The sequence below is a fragment of the Syngnathus leptorhynchus genome, chromosome 4 (genome assembly GCF_054491065.1).
Source record: "Syngnathus leptorhynchus isolate UIUO chromosome 4, UIUO_Slep, whole genome shotgun sequence".
NCBI classification, from domain to species: Eukaryota; Metazoa; Chordata; class Actinopteri; order Syngnathiformes; family Syngnathidae; genus Syngnathus; species Syngnathus leptorhynchus.
In genome coordinates, this window is record NC_141198.1 from 4,166,785 (window position 1) to 4,185,944 (window position 19,160).

The 19,160-nt window shown below is 41.3% G+C and overlaps 1 protein-coding gene across 2 annotated transcripts; it reads left to right on the plus strand.

Annotated features, from left to right (window-relative positions):
* The first annotated feature begins 13,869 nt into the window (after positions 1-13,869).
* Positions 13,870-17,946, plus strand: LOC147057667 (Golgi-associated plant pathogenesis-related protein 1). 2 transcript variants are annotated; one of them, XM_085910191.1, is made up of 6 exons: positions 13,870-13,960; positions 14,093-14,118; positions 14,198-14,410; positions 15,685-15,762; positions 16,072-16,221; positions 16,645-17,946. In XM_085910191.1, the coding sequence occupies exons 2-6, from the start codon at positions 14,112-14,114 to the stop codon at positions 16,734-16,736; spliced, it is 540 nt and encodes a 179-aa protein (XP_085766317.1). In that variant the 5' UTR covers positions 13,870-13,960; positions 14,093-14,111; the 3' UTR covers positions 16,737-17,946. The 2 variants fall into 2 exon arrangements, with proteins under 2 accessions (XP_085766317.1, XP_085766318.1); XM_085910192.1 differs by having other exon boundaries at positions 14,201-14,410.
* The last annotated feature ends 1,214 nt before the right edge of the window (positions 17,947-19,160 follow it).

The window sequence follows — 19,160 nt, forward strand, 5'->3', positions numbered from 1 at the left end:
GAATAGCTTTGAATAATTTTTTTTTCAGTGTCCAGACATGTAGTGCACTTTGTTGGAGGTCTTTTACAAGTTGGTGAAGCGTAGTAACTGGCTGCTAATGGACAACCAACGCTTTTCCATCTATTGAATGGTAATTGCGTTTTATGGCAGTCTGTTATTGCCCATTGAATTGTGTCTGTTCGCAACTGTTAGTGAAGTTTGATTATTCTGATCTATTTAAACGTTTACCATTAGGCTAATGTATTTCATGTGTTTTTGAACAAATAACTACGATTTTAAGAATGGAATGACTATCAAATTATGTCTAGTCTTTAGGAGACATCATAGCCAGCATTCCCTACCTTGCACTTTAAATTTATGACTTTCCTTTTTTAAAGTTTTGGAAAAGAGAGTTGCTGTGTGTGCTCAATCCTAACAATTCCTTTCATTTACTAATCTCTCCCCCACGTTCACACAAACACACGCACACATTCTCCTCCCTCCCTTCCTCCCTCCCTTCCACATCTTCACATTCATTCCTGTCTGGCCCTTTAACAACAATGACTTTTCAAAAGAACTCCAAATGCCTTGTGACCCCTAAAGTTCTCCACGCCTCTGTAAAAAAAAAAGACATATAAAATGCTTCCAGTACTCAGATAACAATACAATGTTATGCACAATTACTAAGTTATTCCACAGGCCTATATGACTATAACTATCACATAGATAACAATTTTATCAAACCATCCGTGTCACTCCAAACCATTAAATCCATCAAAATCTTTGTCCTCTGTGTCACTTAAAAAAGGGATCTTTTTAACTTTCATCTTCACCCTCTTCATTTCCTCCCAATTCAGGCTTTTTTTCTTTGCTTCACTTTCCTCCTCACCCTCACTCGACCACCTTGTAGATTTTTCAAAGAAAGGCGTTCCATCTCTTCCAGGGTACTGCTGCAACATTTTGAGATGTTGGTGATCCCCTTGGATGGCTTGACCTTTTTGAGGGCTTCCTTCTGCTTAATGATCGTCGAAATTTGTTTTTACGCCCATATTGTTTTGCAAGTTCCCTCACACACACTCATGTTTTCTTATGGTTTCTTGTTTTAATTGTAAGGAAATCATCACTTTCTTGCTTTTTGTCACCACTACTACCATTTGCGTTAGCCTTCTTGGGTATGATAACATGATGTTGACGAAATCCCAACGTGTCACCATCTTGCGGGCTAACCATGATGACGTCGTATGTTGGAAATTACTTCGGATGTTGAGTGAAATATTTGATAAAATATCTCATCGTATGTTGAAGAATTTGTATGTTTAAGCAATCAATTTTATCTTTTTTATTTCAACTTCAGACGCAACAAATTACTTTATAATCACAAGATAATGATCCTTTGATGAGTCTTTTTGATTCACGATTCATAGTCTTCAGCGGGCCGCTTATGATTGATTTTATGACACAATGCTTCGGGCCAGTTTAAATTTAGACGCGGGCCGCAATTTGGTCCATATATAAGGCGCACCGGACTATGAGGCGCACTGTCGGCTTTTGAGAAAATTTGAGGTTTTTAGGTGCGCCTTATAGTCCGGAAAATACGGTAAAGAACTTATTTACTTAAATTGTTAAGACTAAACTTGTCAGACAGACAAGAACTGAGGTAAGACAACACAGTCACAGGTATGTACACCATGATGGCTCAGACAGAAGAAAGAAGGTCAGGAATTATCACAGGACAAGACTATCACTGAAGTAATGTCACCCACCAAACTATAAACTTAATCACATCATTACAAACGGAAGCTGAAAATCAACAGCCCAAATCGAGATTGAGACATCCTGCGCAAATCTGTGTTGACAGCTGAAGCCATGACAAGAGAATGTGATGACTTACAGTACTGGAGTTCAACTTCCTCCATGGGTGAGTTAGTGTAGATAGTGGGAGTCCCAGTAAGAGGATTCTGGCCTGTTCAAGCATCTTAAAGAGAAGCAACACAAGATACCTGATCCCAGACATTCTTCATTCAAAATGACGTTGCCATGCTGTGGTTCTCCTGAATAAATCTCTTTTGTGACTTGACTGATTGCCCTGGCTGTCTCTAATACCTGATTAGCACAATAAAGTGATTTAGATGTCAACTTGGCCCTGTCACTATAAATCTGTGTGTGCGTGTGTGTGTGTGTGTGTGTGTGTGCGTGCGTGCGTCCGACCTACATAAGGGTCTTTGCTTTCTTCTGCCTCTGAATACGATGGTGAACTGATATCAGACACAAAGTGAGCAACACACTTTGTTGTTCATGTTTCCATCACTGGAAGGACATGTACAGCTCAAGCTCATCCCGAGACCGTCTGTACTTGGGACAAGCAGCTGCCTTCTTATCCAGTCATAGTTTCTCTCTGTATGTGTAAAGAGATTGGCAGACCTCAATCTGTCGTCCTACGCCCTGGCCTCCTGTTCAATGTAATCTTGATGAAGGGTTAGTAAGACAGAGAGACGGAAAGCCCCAGCAGAGGGCCCCCAAGACCTTCAAAAACATCCTCTGTTAACCCTTCATCGCCGCCATCAAAACACTTCAAACCTGGCCTGAAGGATACCCAGTGAAATGCTCAAGTAATGAAAGGGATTTGAACTGAGTTATAAGAGATCAAAGTGAACTTCCCCAAGTAATATTTGGAAAGTAAATCTCATAGTAAAACAATGCATTCCACTGAGCCTTTCAGATTGTGTCTGTCTGTCAGATTAACTCTGCCATTACTCCAGAGAATTCACAGCAGGGGACAGAAGACAGACCAGACAGGGAAATGTTTTGCTGTTCTGGTGGAGCAATCTGAACATATTATTACACAGTTGCATGCCTTTTTATTTCTTACAAATACAGCACTATTGTATTAGGAAACTTGTGTGCATTTGCAAAATAATGTGTGAACAAAAGAGTCTTAATAAAAGAGACGGACGGACGGACGGACGGACGGAGGGAGGGAGGGAGGGAGGGAGGGAGGGAGGGAGGGAGGGAGGGAGAGAGAGAGAGAGAGAGAGAGAGAGAGAGAGAGAGAGAGAGAGAGAGAGAGAGAGAGAGAGAGAGAGAGAGAGAGAGATAGATAGATAGATAGATAGATAGATAGATAGATAGATAGATAGATAGGGACGGACGGACGGACGGACGGACGGACGGACGGACAGACAGACAGACAGACAGACAGACAGACAGACAGACAGACAGACAGGACGGACAGACAGGACGGACGGACGGACGATCGGTCGATCGGTCGATAGATACTTTATTGATCCCCAGGGGGAAATTCAGGAGCCAGCAGTCAGATACAGAAACAATTATTCAATAAGTCAAAGTCCGCTTTTTTGTCAATTTCTTCACATGTTAAGGCACACAAAGAGATAGAAATTACGTTTCCCACCGTCCCACGGTGACTAGACACAGTACACAACACTCACAATCAAATAGCACAAAGAGTAAAAACGAACAGACAAGAGCAACGAATAAGTAATAAGCAAATAACCCAAATAAATAAACAATAAATAAATAAATAGACAAATAAGAGCAGCAAAACGGAGCAAGCGTGCTAATAGCAGACAGCCAGATCATAGCGCAAAAGAACAGGACGTCATGCAGCAGAGGGTGGAGGGGGGAGGGAATTCAGGAACCGGACAGCTTGGAGTACGAAGCTGTTTCTGAGTCTGGTGGTGCGGGATCGCAGGCATCTGTACCTCTTCCTGGAGGGCAGAAGTACAAACAAAGAGTGAGCAGGGTGACTCACATCACACACAATCGCGGCCGCTTTGCGGGTGAGACGGGAGGCGTAAACTTCCTTCAGGGAGGGGAGTGGAGCCCCGATGATTTTACTTGCAGTGTTCACTATGCGCTGCAGGGCCTTCATGTTGTACTCAGAGCAGCCACCACCCCACACAGCGATACAACTGGAGAGCATTAACTGTAGCTGTTCTTACAATACATTTATCATTAACTACAAACAGCGGTGACCTCACCGCATCAAAGCATGTCAGTTTCATTACATTTTTTGCCAGTCCAGCAGCTATGGCTATATCATGGCCAATACAGATAGAAAAAGACAACCAAACAGTGTCAGCAACACAGGGGTTCAAGAATTGAATAGTGTCACAAGTATATTTCATCTATATAGGTACAGTAAATGTGTTGACTTTAATTCACTTTTGATACACACGCACATGTTACAAACAAACGTTTCAGATGACATCTCCTTTGAGCAAACGGGTTCATCTGTCGTCAGACCAACTGTCTCAAGAGTACTTGGCTGGAGGCCTCTCTTGGCACTGATTTAAATAATCCAATACTTGCGCACCGTGGATGAAACCTTTACTCTAATGCTGTAACTCGCCATAATCACCAACAGGTGGCAACATTGCTTGAACAATATTTGTAAACTGTAATCTACGTTTGTGATATTCCCAGACGCACACAAACAGGATGGATTTCAAATAAAATGTGCCTTTTGTCGCACCAGTGATCTGGTCCAAAACTTCACAGTAAGGTTTAACTAAACTATAAGTAATTGGGGGTAAGCATCCTTGATCTGATAATAATGATTATGATTATGATTATGATTATTATTATTAGTAGTAGTAGTAGTAGTAGTAGTGGTAGTATTGTAAACCAGAGACTGCCTTTCTGGCTATCATACAGTAACTGGTCATCAAATCACATGAACAGTATTGGACGATTCACTTTGGCTTTCTGAACTAAACTACATTTTGAATCCACTGTAATGCTTTTATCTCTTTTTCATGGAGCACTTTAATCAATTATACGTTGATGGGACTTTTAAGGGCTTTTAGCTTGAGTGGTTGATCAAATTTGGCTGAAGCTCAAGGGAACAAAAGACAACCTACTGACTAGACTACATTTAAACCAAGTAGCAACTGAATGACAATTGCTGCAGACTGTGATTATGACTTCACATAATAAAGTAGTAAAGCCTTCCTGTTTACTTGGGTTAGGGACCAATTAACCTTGATGCGAATGACAATAATGAGTATTAGTCATCTACCTGACAAATGTTTAAAACTGCCAACATTAAGCCTCAAACAATGAGCAAAGCGGATCTGGTATAATATAAACTATAGAATGTCAACCATCCAGCAGTGAACTAAGAGACGTCATAAATATGCATGACCCTACATTCATATTTGTAATAGTATGTTCATGAAATTGTAGGCAAAATAAAGCTGTCATACACACAAGTATGAGAAATTGTTTGGTTAGAGATTTTTTTGTGTGAGCATGAATCAAGATTGTTTTGCAAATCTAATAAATGGGAGTACAAGCGGCACAGTGCGGCACTGGTTAGCACGTCCGCCTCACAGATTAGAGGGTCCCGGTTCAATCCCACCTCCAGGCTCTCCCTGTGTGGAATTTGCATGTTCTCCCTGTGACTGCGTGGGTTTTCTCCGGGTGTTCCGGTTTCCTCCCACACGAATTGTAGGCTGATTGAGCACTCGTAGGTGTGCGTGCGAGTGCGGATAGTTATTTGTCTCTGTGTGCCCTGCAATTGGCTGGCAACCAGTTCAGGGTGTGTCCTCCACGTACTTCTCGATGAGAGCTGGGATAGGCTCCAGGACGCCCGCGACCTTCGTGGGAACAAGCAGTAGACAAAATGGATGGGATGGATAAATGTCATGTGAAAACCTTTTAAGTTATAAAACTGAAAGGGGGGAATATGCAAGCCTGTGGGATGCCTTGCTGAACATACAGTGTGTTACGTAGACTATTTTAAAGCTCTAAAAGACAACAAACAATAGCTAAATTACATGGTAGATATATGGTGTAAATAGTAGGCCATTTTACTGCTTACCATCAAAAGAATGCTTTTGAAAATGTTCTTTTCATTCTTTAGATGTTAATGTAGCACAATATTTTGAAGTCTGGAGACCTCTGCTTCACATGCACAGCAGGTAACATTCAACGAGTCAGAAAGTGCCTTAAAGCCACTGAAATTCAGGATTCAAGATTCAAAAAGAATGTATTCGCCATGTTTGAGCGTGCCAAACAAGGAATTTGACTTTGTTACATCACAGTCTCTGTTCAACATTTGGGTGACTAACAACACTCAGGACATGTGAAAATGACAAATGACAATATTCTCAGCCATCCCCTGATCTTAAACTCCCATGAGGGCAAGGCAAAACTCAAATCTCCGACTAGGGGAAGTGAGAAACCTTGAGAAGAGACCACAGATGGGAGGGTCCCACTTCCAGGATGACCAGGCTGCAATGGATGCAGAGAAGACACATAGTACAAACAGTGTAGACAATCCAAAAAGGTGTGGAGAGCAGGATGTTATTGCACAGCAATGACTCTGAGACTCTAAGAGTGGTGTGAGTTCATCAGAGCAACAGCCTGGGGGAAGAAGCTGTGTCTGTGTCTGCTGGTTTTGGCATACAGAGCTCTATAACGCCATCCGGAGGGGAGTAGTTCAAACAGACTGTAACCTGGGTGAGAAGGGTCTGTAGAGATGTTGCTTGCGCGTTTCCTGGTCTTGGACAGGTACAAGTCTTGGATAGATGGGAGGTTGATTCCAATGATCTTTTCTGCAGTCCTGATTGTCCGTTGCAGTCTGTGCTTGTCTTGTTTGGAGGCCGATCCAAACCAATATGAATCTTATGAGAAATATCATATTATTATTATCATTCAGAAAGGAAAGGTACGATTTCCAGAGATTTGAACACAGATTTGCAGTGAAACATCTAGTCAAGCAAGAGTATTTTAATAACAGAGCGAAGTAGTGTATTCATACTAGCTAGAGTCTGCAGAATGGCGGAAACTTGCAAGAAATAAATTCACACTGCCTGAATATGTAGAGAGAGTCTTTGTAGAAGGAAAATCATTTGTCCAACATGTTATATTACAAAAGAACTCAAGTGTCTCCTTCACTGTAGAGTTTATTTGAACCATGCTATAAACGCTTCGCATAATTCGTGATTATGTTGTTTGCAAGTCTGCTTCACAGTTCTGAAGTTCAGGTTTGAAACCTCTGTTTCAGTCTTCCTGGGTTCTCCCTATCCTTGCATGGGTTTTCCCTGGCTACTCTGGTGTCCTCTCACATTCCAGGAGCATGCATGTTTGATTAAATGAAGATGAGGTTGTACAATGTAAAGGTTTGTTGCTTTTGTTTGCTGCCAGGAACAAATGTAATGACATGTAGTGTTGCCTTTTGAGACTACTATAAAAAAACTGATGACAATTCTAAAAATGTTTGATTGAGAAATGTGCTAAATATTGCTCCGCGACTTAACCCACTTAATGTACATACTCTTTAAGTGGAGGTCAAGTCAAAAGCAGTCTTTACAATATCTTCTATACTCCGCTGCTTGTTCAAATACATCATTCTGATGACTAATATTGTGTTTGTTGAATAAGAATAAGCGGCAACATCCACCATTTTCGTCCATTGCAAGGTCAGCTACTTGCTCTCCATGTAAAATTACATCACAGTACCGAAGAGCCACTCTACAACTGAGCGTTGCTGCATCCACGCATATGTGTTTTAACTTCCAGAATAAAACTAATTTTCATTCTCTGGTTTATACCTAGGATGAGAGGTAGGGTTTTATTGCCTGGTATGTATATCCTTGTGTTAATTGGTTTTATATTCTTACTCATTTTGACTTGTTTTATTCCAGGTCTTTTATTTGTCTTGTACTGCACATTGCACTTAGCACACCGTTTTGACAGAAGCTTTGTATTATTTCATCAATAGAAGAGCTTATTTATGACAGTGATTATTGTTTACAGAGAGGATTGTCTGCATAGAGCACAATGAGTTTGTCATCTTAATTGTTTAGCAAGTTAACCGCTGCTGAACTTGTATGATGTCACACTGTGAACAAAGCATGTACTATTATTGCTTGCTACTCCGTCTATTTCCATCAGTGTTTGCTGTTTCAAACTCATCTATCCATTGTCTGTATATTGCTTTTCAGTGTCACTGAGAGTTGCAGCCTCTATCCGAGCCAAATTCCTACAAAAAGGCTGGACTGACTGAGCACTGAACCCATGCTCATTTCATGCGCCAAAGCCAGGCAAGTGTATCACGACACCAAATCAATCCAGGGTATATCAATTTAATTGCAATGATTTACAAATGTGGCTGTATACATTTGAGAGTTGTTGAATGGGTGTTTGTAGGAGTTGTTTTTGAGTCTGGATTTGAGTCCTAAAGTAGTGTACCCAAGCCCATTCCATTGACAAATTATGAAACAACAGACTTACCGTAATTTTCAGACTATAAATCGCTCCGGAGTATAAATCGCACCAGCCATAAAATGCACAATAAAGTGAAAAAAAAACATATATAAGTCGCACCGGAGTATAAGTCGCACTTTTGGGGCAAATTTATTTGTCAAAATCCAACACCAAAAACAGACATGAACCAGCAACAACAGGCTAAACGATACGGTATGCTAATGTGACATATACACAAACGAGGAGCTGAGAACAGGCCTGACATAACATTCAGAGTTATTCAAGTAAGTATTACATAAATAACACGTTTATAAAACCATCTGGGTCACTCCAATTCATTGAATCCATCGATCTTGCTTTATGTAAACAATGCCGCGTATGCGCCACATATGCTGACGTCAAACCCGTTGTAAGTTGCATTTCTAAGTATTCCACAGACCCATATAACGATATATAAAATATATTTCAAATAACTATCATATTACAACAATATTATCAAACCATCTGTGTCACTCCAACTCATTAAATCCATCAATCAAATTCCTCGTTCTTTATGTCAACAACGCCGCGCGTGTGCTGCAGAGATCTAGTATATAACTATATTGTAGCGTTAAAGTACCAGGAAAGACATGGGTTTGGTAAACGGCTCTTTATTTAACAAAACAAGAGTTCAACGAGCCGAGGTGGAAGAGAGCTCCATAGAATAGGAGCGGGCGTGCATAAAAGCCATGTCTGAGCCCCATCCACCGTCCCCGGACAGCCACCCGGCCGAGCGCCGGCCCCCGACTTCCATCCACGGAGGTGAAAGAGAGCTCCCGTCGAGAAGGGCCGGGCCTGCGTAAAAGCCATAATAGTTTTTCAAACCTTCTGTGTCACTCCAAATCATTAAATCCTTCAAACTCTTTGTCCTCCGTGTCACTTACAAACAAAGCCGCTAATGATGGCGGTAGTACGTGGGGCCCTTCGTCATCTTCGTCATCCCGTGATCGAATCCTTTGTTCTTTATGTAAACAACCGCTGCGCGGCACGGGTGACGTCACTTTCAGTTCAAATGACTGAAGTAATCCCTTGTTACATCGCGGTTCGTTTATTGCGGTTTCACTACATCGCGGATTTTTGAATTTTGTGAAAAAAAATCACATATAAGTCCCTCCTGAGTATTAGTCGCCCCCCCACCCAAACTATGACCAAAATTCCGACTTATAGTCCGAAAATTACGGTATCTCATTACCTTGCACTAACTGTAGCCCAGTTTTCACCCTGTATTGCCTGTCTGAATCTGCCTCCTGTTTGCTACCCAGTGATGGAACAACTGAAGATTGACTCACTGCTACAGCATTATCTCTACTTTGCATTGAAAAAGTACTCTGCGTGTGACTATTCTCATTCATCCAGGTTAGGAAGATTCACCGATATGCATCGGAAAATATATACGACCTGTAAGATGCAGTTGCATCGTATCGTATCGTACCGGATCGCATTGTTTTAAAATTAAATTCTACTGTTTCGCACCGTATCGCAGGAGATGGGAGAATCATATCGCATCTTATCATTGGCAATTCCATGAATCGTGAATGCATCGAATCGTTGGCAGTGTATCGAGATGTGTTTTGTATCGCTTTGATGGTGAAGATTCCCATCCCTAGTATACACACTGTACTAGGGTTAGGAAGATTCACCAATATGCATCGGAAAATCGATACGACCTGTAAGATACAGTTGGCCGTGTATCGAGATGTGTTTCGTATCGCTTTGATGGTGAAGATTCCCATCCCTAGTATACACACTGTACTAGGGTTAGGAAGATTCACCGATATGCATCGGAAAATCGATACGACCTGTAAGATGCTGTTGCATCGTATCGTATCGCAACGGATCGTATTGTTTTAAAATTAAATCGTACTGTATCGCAGGAGATGGGAGAATCATGTCACATCTTATCATTGGCAATTCCATGAATCGTAAATGCATCGAATCGTTGGCAGTGTATTGAGATGTGTATCGTATCACTTTGATGGTGAAGATTCCCATCCCTAATCCAGGTCCTATTATTATCAGAACATCAAATCAATAGCATATTGACTATTTCACTTGTCGTTCAAGACTTTTCACCTCTCATCCGAGCACAATTCATTCGTTCACGAAAAATTTCTTGGTTAGGACTGCAGCTGGACCTGTATTAGAGTGATCATTGACACAAGTGATGAGTGAATTTAATTTAAATCAAAGTTAACAAATAGAAAGCAATTATTAAAAGCAATCACATTTCTAATCATTGTTTCTGTTTTAAATAAATAATTCAATGTATGCAAATTTAGTCAAATGTTTCAGCAGAAAGGTCTCTTGTGTTAAATACAACAGACAACAAACAAACAGCAGAGGTGAACAATTGTTTAATTTTGTTGAAATGCTAAATTTAGCTTGTAATTTTAAGTAATAAAGAGGATATGTTATCATAAAAAGTTATGGAACGTTGAGAACACAAACCAGTACATGTCCTGTATTATACTTTTGTTAAATTACAGAGATAGAGTTATGGCACAAGCCCAGACACACTGCTAAATACTTTTAAGACATGTAGAGACAGCTCAGTTCACCCTGGGCTTCTGACTGTGTTTATTGCTCTTCAAAGTAAAAAAAAAAAAAAAAAAAAGAAAGAAAATATTTTACATCGTATGATTACACTACACATGGTTACAACCCACATTTCAAACACATGCATGTGTGACCACTAAATCAGTGGTCCCAAAATCATGACCCGGGAGCCATTTCCAGTCTGTAGGATGATATTTTGCTGCCTCCTAACTGATATTGAAGTTTAAATGTTAGTACGGCACCGATGTTTTTGCCATGTGTACCTGGGCTTTTGTCATGTTTGCCTCGGCATTTAGTGTTTGTGCGCGTGTGTTTTTCGATCACTAATGGGCTACGATAGCTCAGGCAATGGATGTACTTGGAAAATTCTCGTTCCCGTTGGATCCCGTTCAGGAAAATACAGACAAAGAAAAGATATCTTATCACCAAGTCCCAGCTTTTGTCTTTTTCAAACCTACCAGAAGGTGAAGTTCGGCAATGACAACTACCAACTTCAAGAAAAACAGGAGACGGAATGTTGAATTTTGTTGAGCATGTCTTAAATGCACAAAGAATGTTGCGGTGCTCAGAAATCATTACACAAATAGACTTGCTGAGGAATATGCAAAGGATTGAGAGTGGTGAGAGAGGACCGGATCTCCCTCCAATCCTGTTCACATTCTGAAGAACTGTTACTGTTCTGACCTGATGGAATTTTTGACGTTGCTCAGACACACCCTGACTGTATCTCCAGTGGCCCACGCATAAGTTGAGTGTGAGACCCCTGCTCTAAATTGTCCTTGGGTGTGAATATGAGTGTGAATGGTTTTATTTATATGGGTCCTACGATTGGCTGGCGTTCAGTCAAGCGTACCTTGCCTCTCTCCCAAAGGCAGCTGGGATAGGCTCCAGTCCACCCACAGCATCTAATGGGACTTTTTATGCAAGAGAGCCCAAAGTACAGCATGGGAGGAATCACAGTATTGAAAAATATTAATATAGTCACGCCTCCCTCCATATCTTGGAGGGTATGACAGTAGGGACTGGAAACTATTTGTCCATTCAAAATCGCTGTAAATACTTTACTAATCATGTCAAAATAACATGGATCAACATAATGTGTTCTGAGAGACCTTTTGCACAAAGTACAGGAAGGAAGGGAGGAATCACAGAATTGAAAAATATTAATATAGACACGCCTCCCTCCCTCCATGTATTGGAGGGTATCACGGAAGGGACTGGAAACTGTCTATTCAATATCACTGTAAATAAATAACATGGATCAACATAATGTGTTCTGAGAGACTTTTTGATATCTCAATTGTTCATATTGTAGGTCATTACATATAAAATTCCAATCTGTAAGGTTTAGTGTGACTTAATTTTCCACCTACGGTTGTACACCATCCACCACCTATCTGAAAATGTGGTTCTCAGTCTCGGTTGAAGGGTCGCCCTCATTGTTGGAAATCTGGTGCTCCTAATTCCGTTCATCCATCGATCCTTTCATCCATTGTATGCATTGCACTATTCTCACATGCTCAATATTTCTAAAGACAACTTTGAAATTTTGCTCAGCTGACCTCTGTGGCTAAACTGAAGCACTCCAACACGTTTACATTTGATCTCACATTTAATGAGGTGGACAGGAATGAGCATCTAAATTTTGATGATTGGTCAACATTTAAGACGAAAAGTGACAACAGAATGTAACAAACCAAGCCAGGAAACGATATTAGAATCCGTGCCTCTCCCGTGAATGACGTGAAAAGGTGGAGGTAAAAAGACATCCACCCCACCAAAAGAAAGCGTTCCAATTTATGGCAGACTGCAGCCAGTGTGAATTGACTCGACTCCAATGCTTTCTATTCCTTGCGGCGTTCTGCAGAAGACCGCTCCACAGCCTTTCCGCACCCAGTGTGAATTAGGCGTCATTGTCAAACACCTTCATGGAAGATCTGACAAATTGTAAATTGCTTGCAATTGAATGGATCTAAATATTTAAATACTACATTTACCAGATTTAGAATATACCATCTCGGACAAAGCAGGCCAATTCTCAATTCTGTACAGGTATAATTGACGGTGAGCCAATCACATGCTTCACACCTTCCAAAATGTTTTAGGGAAAATTATTGTGTAATCCTGCCAACTATCTAAAAACAATGACATAACAAAACCTTGTTGCATTTATAATGGATGCAGTTATGCAGAATAGAAGATGTATGTATCAAAAGACTGAATGTGAAGAGAATTCATAATTTTAATTGTTTTTAATAATTTCAACCTTGTGTAGTTTTCCTCAGGGAGAGTTCCTACTGGTATATTCTCAGTATAAGCACTTAGTTCAGTGTCATTTAAGTGAATTATTGAGATCCAGGTGTCTTGGAATGTTCTGTACATAATCATTTTTAATTGTTTCATAATTGTACTTTTTTTTCAATAATTAATTTCTACCTTGGGTAGTTTTCCACAAGGAGAGTGAGTTCCTAATGCTATATTCTCAGTATAAGCATTTAGTACAGTGTGATTAAAGTGAATTATTGAGAGCCAGGTGTCTTGGAATGTTCTGTACATTCGAGTTTTAGCATGCTCAATGCACCTACAACCCAACTACTCCAGGATGATATGAAGAACTGGGGTTTTCTTTTGCAGCAGTTTATGTTGCAACCTGGTTGTTGTGACATCTTCATTTTGTAGCGGTTTATGATGCAACCTGCTTGTTATGTTATCTTCATTCATCTGTGTGTGTCCGCATGATATTGTTTGTCAAAATGTGTTGTTTAGTAGTCAGTGAGCTTGGATGTACTTGTGAAAGACTAACAGAGGCGGAGCCCAGACAAAGCCACTAAACTTGTTTTGATCTGCGGTTGTCCCAACCACATGCAAATAAATATAGTACAAAGTATGCACATCAGGGTATCCCACATATTATTTGATGAACTTTATAGGTATATTGTGAACCGAGTTACAAAACAGAAACGTCTGAAACAGAACAAGCTGCAAAGCAGTTGATCCCACTGAGGTAATAACAAAAAAGGCTGGGTGTCTGTCTCCGCCTCCACATCTCTAGTATATAAACATCAAGACAGACATATGTAAGACAGCAAAGGAACTTAATCTGAGCTAGTCATTTTTCCAGAGGCAATTTGCATTGGCGGCTGTTTGACATGTACGTTTTCATGTTGTCATCACCAGACTAGGACTAATGCACTGACAGTATCCTTTCTTCCTTGTTCTATACTTTATGTAAAAATAGCTATGTGGTTTGTTTTTTAACTGCATTCTTGTTTTACCTTTCCAGCCTTGTAACATCAGACACAATGGCAGGTGAGTGCACTCTTCTTTTAGGCATAATTCATCCAGCTATGCCAGCCTCAGCAATAGAGCTAATTTATAATTTGATTAGCAGATGAAAGCTTTCAACAGGAGTTCCTGGAAGCTCACAATGCCTACAGAGCACGGCACAACACACCACCTATGACTCTTAACAGTGAGCTGAATGCGGCGGCTCAGAGATGGGCGGATCGCTTGTTGGCTTTGGGTGTTGCACAGCACAGTGGCAGCGATGATGGAGAGAATATTTTCTACAAGTGGAGTTCGGCACCCTTTAAACTAACAGGTGTATTTCCAACTTAAAACACTTTGACAAGCGTTCACGAGATTTAGCACATGTTGTTCTTGAGGACTTCATGTTACCCAATAATGCAAATTGTTACACATTAATGCATAAATGCCAAACTCAAGGCCCGGGGCCAGATCCGGCCCGTCATGTCATTTTATATGGCCCGCGAAAGCAAATCATGTCAACTCGCATGATCCTTGCCAAATGTATTACTATTCGGTTATTTCGATTTAGTTATTACTTTTTTATAGTAATTTGAACAACAATTGAAGAAAATATTATTTCTGATTATAGTAATCTAACAATTGGTTGTGTTCAGGGGGTCCTCAATTTGTGACGTTGATCCGTTCGGATCAGTAATAAAACAGTAAAAATAGCAATAAAATGAAACCGTAAAGTAATAAAATAATAGGCAGAACAGTAATAAAACCATAATACCATAACGAAAATAATAACAAAAACGATAACACAAGCGAGAGAGACGAAGCAACAGTCCAAAACAGTTGGACTGTAATCGTAATAATAATAATAATTCATGAAATTTGTATAGCGCTTTTCAAAAACCCAAAGACGCTTACAGGGAACAAGGCAAAGACATACAGGGGGGGACGGGGACGGGGAAGAGACAATGAGATAAAGTTAAGAAGAGGACACCAGTTATGGGTAGGGGAGGTCATAGGCTTGAGTAAAAAGGTAGGTTTTTAGACGGGACTTAAATATGGGAAGTGTGGGTGAGTCATAGACATACTGAGGGAGACAGTTCCAGAGTCGGGGTGCTGTGCAGGAGAAGGCTCTCTCACCAAAGGATTTGAGTTTAGATTTTGAGACTGTCAGACGTGGAGTATTGGAGGATCGGTAACGCCGTCTTCCTCTGTCCTCTTTCGCAGCGTATTCTTCCGCTGCTCCTTCCAACTAGTTCCCTAGTAGATGCATACGACGCAAAACTGCTTAGGTCGACAAAAAGACTTTAAATAAATGAGATGAAATCCCCCAAAATAATATAATCATATAAAATATTATATGAGACGCGTGTCGTAAACACGAAACAACTTAACTCGAGGACGTCGTAAACCGAGGACCCCTGTATATGTATTACGTAATATGACAAACATTTAACATTTATTTGATGTCACTGTCATAACGGCCCTCTAAGGGAAGCTGCAACTACGAAGTGGCCCACGATAAGAATGAGTTTGACACCCTTGCAGTGATTAACGGATCAATTGTATGATTTTACGGAATTGTCACGTGAGAATGTTTGTCTTGTCTAGGCAAAGAAGCAGTAGATTCATGGTATGATGAAATTAAGAAATACAGCTGGAGCAACCCAGGATTTAGTGGCAACACAGGTAAAATATCAGAAATTGATATTACTTATTACTGCCATAAAAATCAATAAAAAAAACAACAGTAAACATTATGTCGTTTGTTGTGCATGTACACGTGCCTAAACACTCAATGACTATAGCTTAATCAGAGTGTGTGTCAGTCTGTATACAATAGACACACAAAAAACAATACTGACTGAGCAATTTTTGACATCCCACCTTTTCGAATTGTATTCTATCAGATTGTATAGTTGTCGCTAACAAAGTATTGGGTAATGCCGAAGGTGCAGCAAAACAACTTTAAGATGTTTTGCATGTTTTCCCCTATAGGTCATTTTACTCAGATTGTGTGGAAAGCAAGCACACAACTGGGAATCGGGATGGCCACAGATGGCAACAAGGTTTTTGTTGTTGGGCAGTATCGACCAGCTGGCAACATCAGCATGAGCCAGTACTTCAGAGAAAATGTCCTCCCACCAGGTAATTCATTAGACAAAATGTAATTTGCGCTCCATCACAAATTTCCATCACTTACATCTGTAGGTTTACAAGCAGAACAAAAACTACAGTACATACAATGAAAGGCAAAGCATTTTAGACATCAACAATTGTTACACAGGATTATTTAGGTGACCTTGTATTCAGATACAAGGTCACCTAAATAATCCTGTGTAAGGATCTCTTGCGGTTTAATACGCAGGACACATATTTACAGCTATCGAGCTAACAAATATGGCTTCAAGAGTAGGCGCTAATTGGTGCATTATAGACAGTGTTTACTAAAAGTCAATGTCTTCCCCACGACTATGAATCGTTTAATTTTTAAGTCGTATAGAACCACCATTAGGTTTAATACTGAAGTGCCAAATGTGTCTTTGATGGAATAATGATTTTTTTTTACAGCAGGTGAGGAGGAATGGGATTTACATTTTACAGAAGGTGGAAGACCATGTGGGGCAAGAGAGAGACCAAAGAATACCTGTACACCATTTTAGATAACCTGCAGCATCTTGAATTTCTGTAGCATTACATGAAGTTGGATCAGTCAGTGTTCCACCCAATGCTTGTTCAACTCCGTATATAGAGGATATATATAATTTGAATTAAAAATATGATTAGCACGCCCGCTCAGAGGGTGTGGGTTTGATTACAGATCTGGCCCTCCCTGTGTGGAGTTTGCATGTTCTCCCCGGTTTCCTCCCACATCCCAAAAACATGCATGGCAGGCTGATTGAGCACTCCGAGTTGTCCGTAGGAGTGAGTGCAAGTGCAGAGGGTTATTCGTCTCTGGGTGCCCTGTGATTGGCTGGCAACCAGTTCAGGGTGTCCCCCGCCTACTGCCCGATGACTGCTGGGATAGTCTCCAGCACACCCACGACAAGCAGGATGATGGATGGATGGATGGATGGATGGATGGATGGATGGATGGATGGATGGATGGATGGACGGATGGACGGACGGACGGACGGACGGATGGAGTCAGTCTTCAAATTGGAGTCAAAGAAATTAGCTACAACAAGCAGTATAGTGAAAAATATACCTCGTATTTTCATGTTTCAGCACTTGCAGACTCACACATTTGAGAATTATTTTCCACTATTTTTTAAAAAACGTTTTTGATGGTGGGAACCAGCCCCAGTTTGTGCAGAAGAATGTTTATTACCTGTATATCCTCATTTATTCAATAATTTTAGTGTTAATTGCATGAAGAATGCATTTTGGTATTGATGGATTAATTTGATATTTTTGGCCTAACTAAGTTTTCCAACAGAGCTGTAAATTGACAATTGGTTTGCTACTATAAAAAATATGTTCAATGAATAAATTCCTGTATGAATGACAATCAGTCTATGTTTTGCGTGATGTTAGGCCAATTCCATGGCCAATGTTAGGGTTTATAAACTATCTTGATCGTATGATTATGTTGGGATGTAGACTAGAATGATGAACTTTGTTTGAACCTTTTACCTTTCCTTGACTCTGAAAAGTTTAACCATTCAGTTGTTGAAACTTTCCAAATGGTGTGGAAACATCCTTGTTTAGTTAGTCATCTGGAATGCTCCACTAGGTTTTTTTTCCACGACCTCGTAAAACAATAAACTGGGACCCTCTGCACTGGTTGACTATTTGCTGAGGTGACCACCAACTGGGACCCTCTGCACTGATTAACCATTTGCTGAAGTGACCACCACACATGTCAAATGTCACCCCCACCCTACTTGTTCTCAATAAATATGCTCTTGTAAGAGACTAACGGCCGAGTCTGTTCGAACATTGCTGTATCTACAGTAACGGACAAGCTCTCCACTTGCAAGTGCTTAAAGGGTCTCGTGTGGTTCTTGCAAAATAAGTTAGTCAGAACATCTCTAACAGCCAAGCGGAACGCGGCTTCGGCGGTTGCTGAGGCAAAAACCCGGGCATGGGAGGAGTTTGGCGAGGCCATGGAGAATGACTTCCGGAGGGATTCGAGGAAATTCTGGTCCAAAATCCGGCGTCTCAGGAGGGGGGAAGCAGTGCACAGTCAACATTGTTTACAGTGGAGATGGTGTGCTGCTGACCTCGACTCGGGATGTTGTGAGTCGGTGGGGAGAATACTTCGAAGACCTCAATTCCACCGACACGCCTTCCATTGTGGAAGCAGGGCCTGGAGACTCTGAGGCGGACTCTCCAATCTCTGGGATCGAGGTCACTGAGGTAGTTAAAAAACTCCTCGGTGGCAGGGCGCCAGCTTAAAGGCTCTGGATGTTGTGGAGCTGTCATGGCTGACACTCTACAACATTGCGTGGACATCAGGTCGGTGCCTCTGGATTGGCAGACTGGGGTGGTGGCTCCCCTCTTTAAGAAGGGGGACTGGAGGGTGTGTTTCAATTACAGGAGAATCACACTCCTCAGCCTCCCTGGTAGTGTCTATTCAGGGGTGCTGGAGAGGAGGGTCCGTCGGAAGGTCCAACCTCGGATTCAGGAGGAACAGTGTGACTTTCGTCCTGGCCGTGGAACAGTGGACCAGCTCTACACCCTCGGCAGGATCCTTGAAGGTTCATGGGAGTTCGCCCAACCAGTCCACATGTGTTTTGTGGACTTGGAGAAGGCGTTCGACCGTGTCCCTCGGGAGGTTTTGTGGAGGGTGCTTTGGGAGTATGGGCTGCCGAGCCAACTGATAAGGGCGGCTTGGTCCCTGTATCACCGATGCCAGTTTAGTCCGCATTTCCGGCAGTAAGTCGGATTCGTTCCCAGTGAGGGTTGGACTCCTCCAAGGCTGCCCTGTGTCACCAGTTCTGTTAATAACTTTTATCGACAGAATTTCTAGGCGCAGCCGAGGCGTTGAGGGGGTCCGGTTTAGGGACCTCAGCATCGAGTCGCTGCTTTTTGCAGATGACGTGGTGCTGTTGGCTTCTTCAGGCCGTGATCTCCAGCTCTCA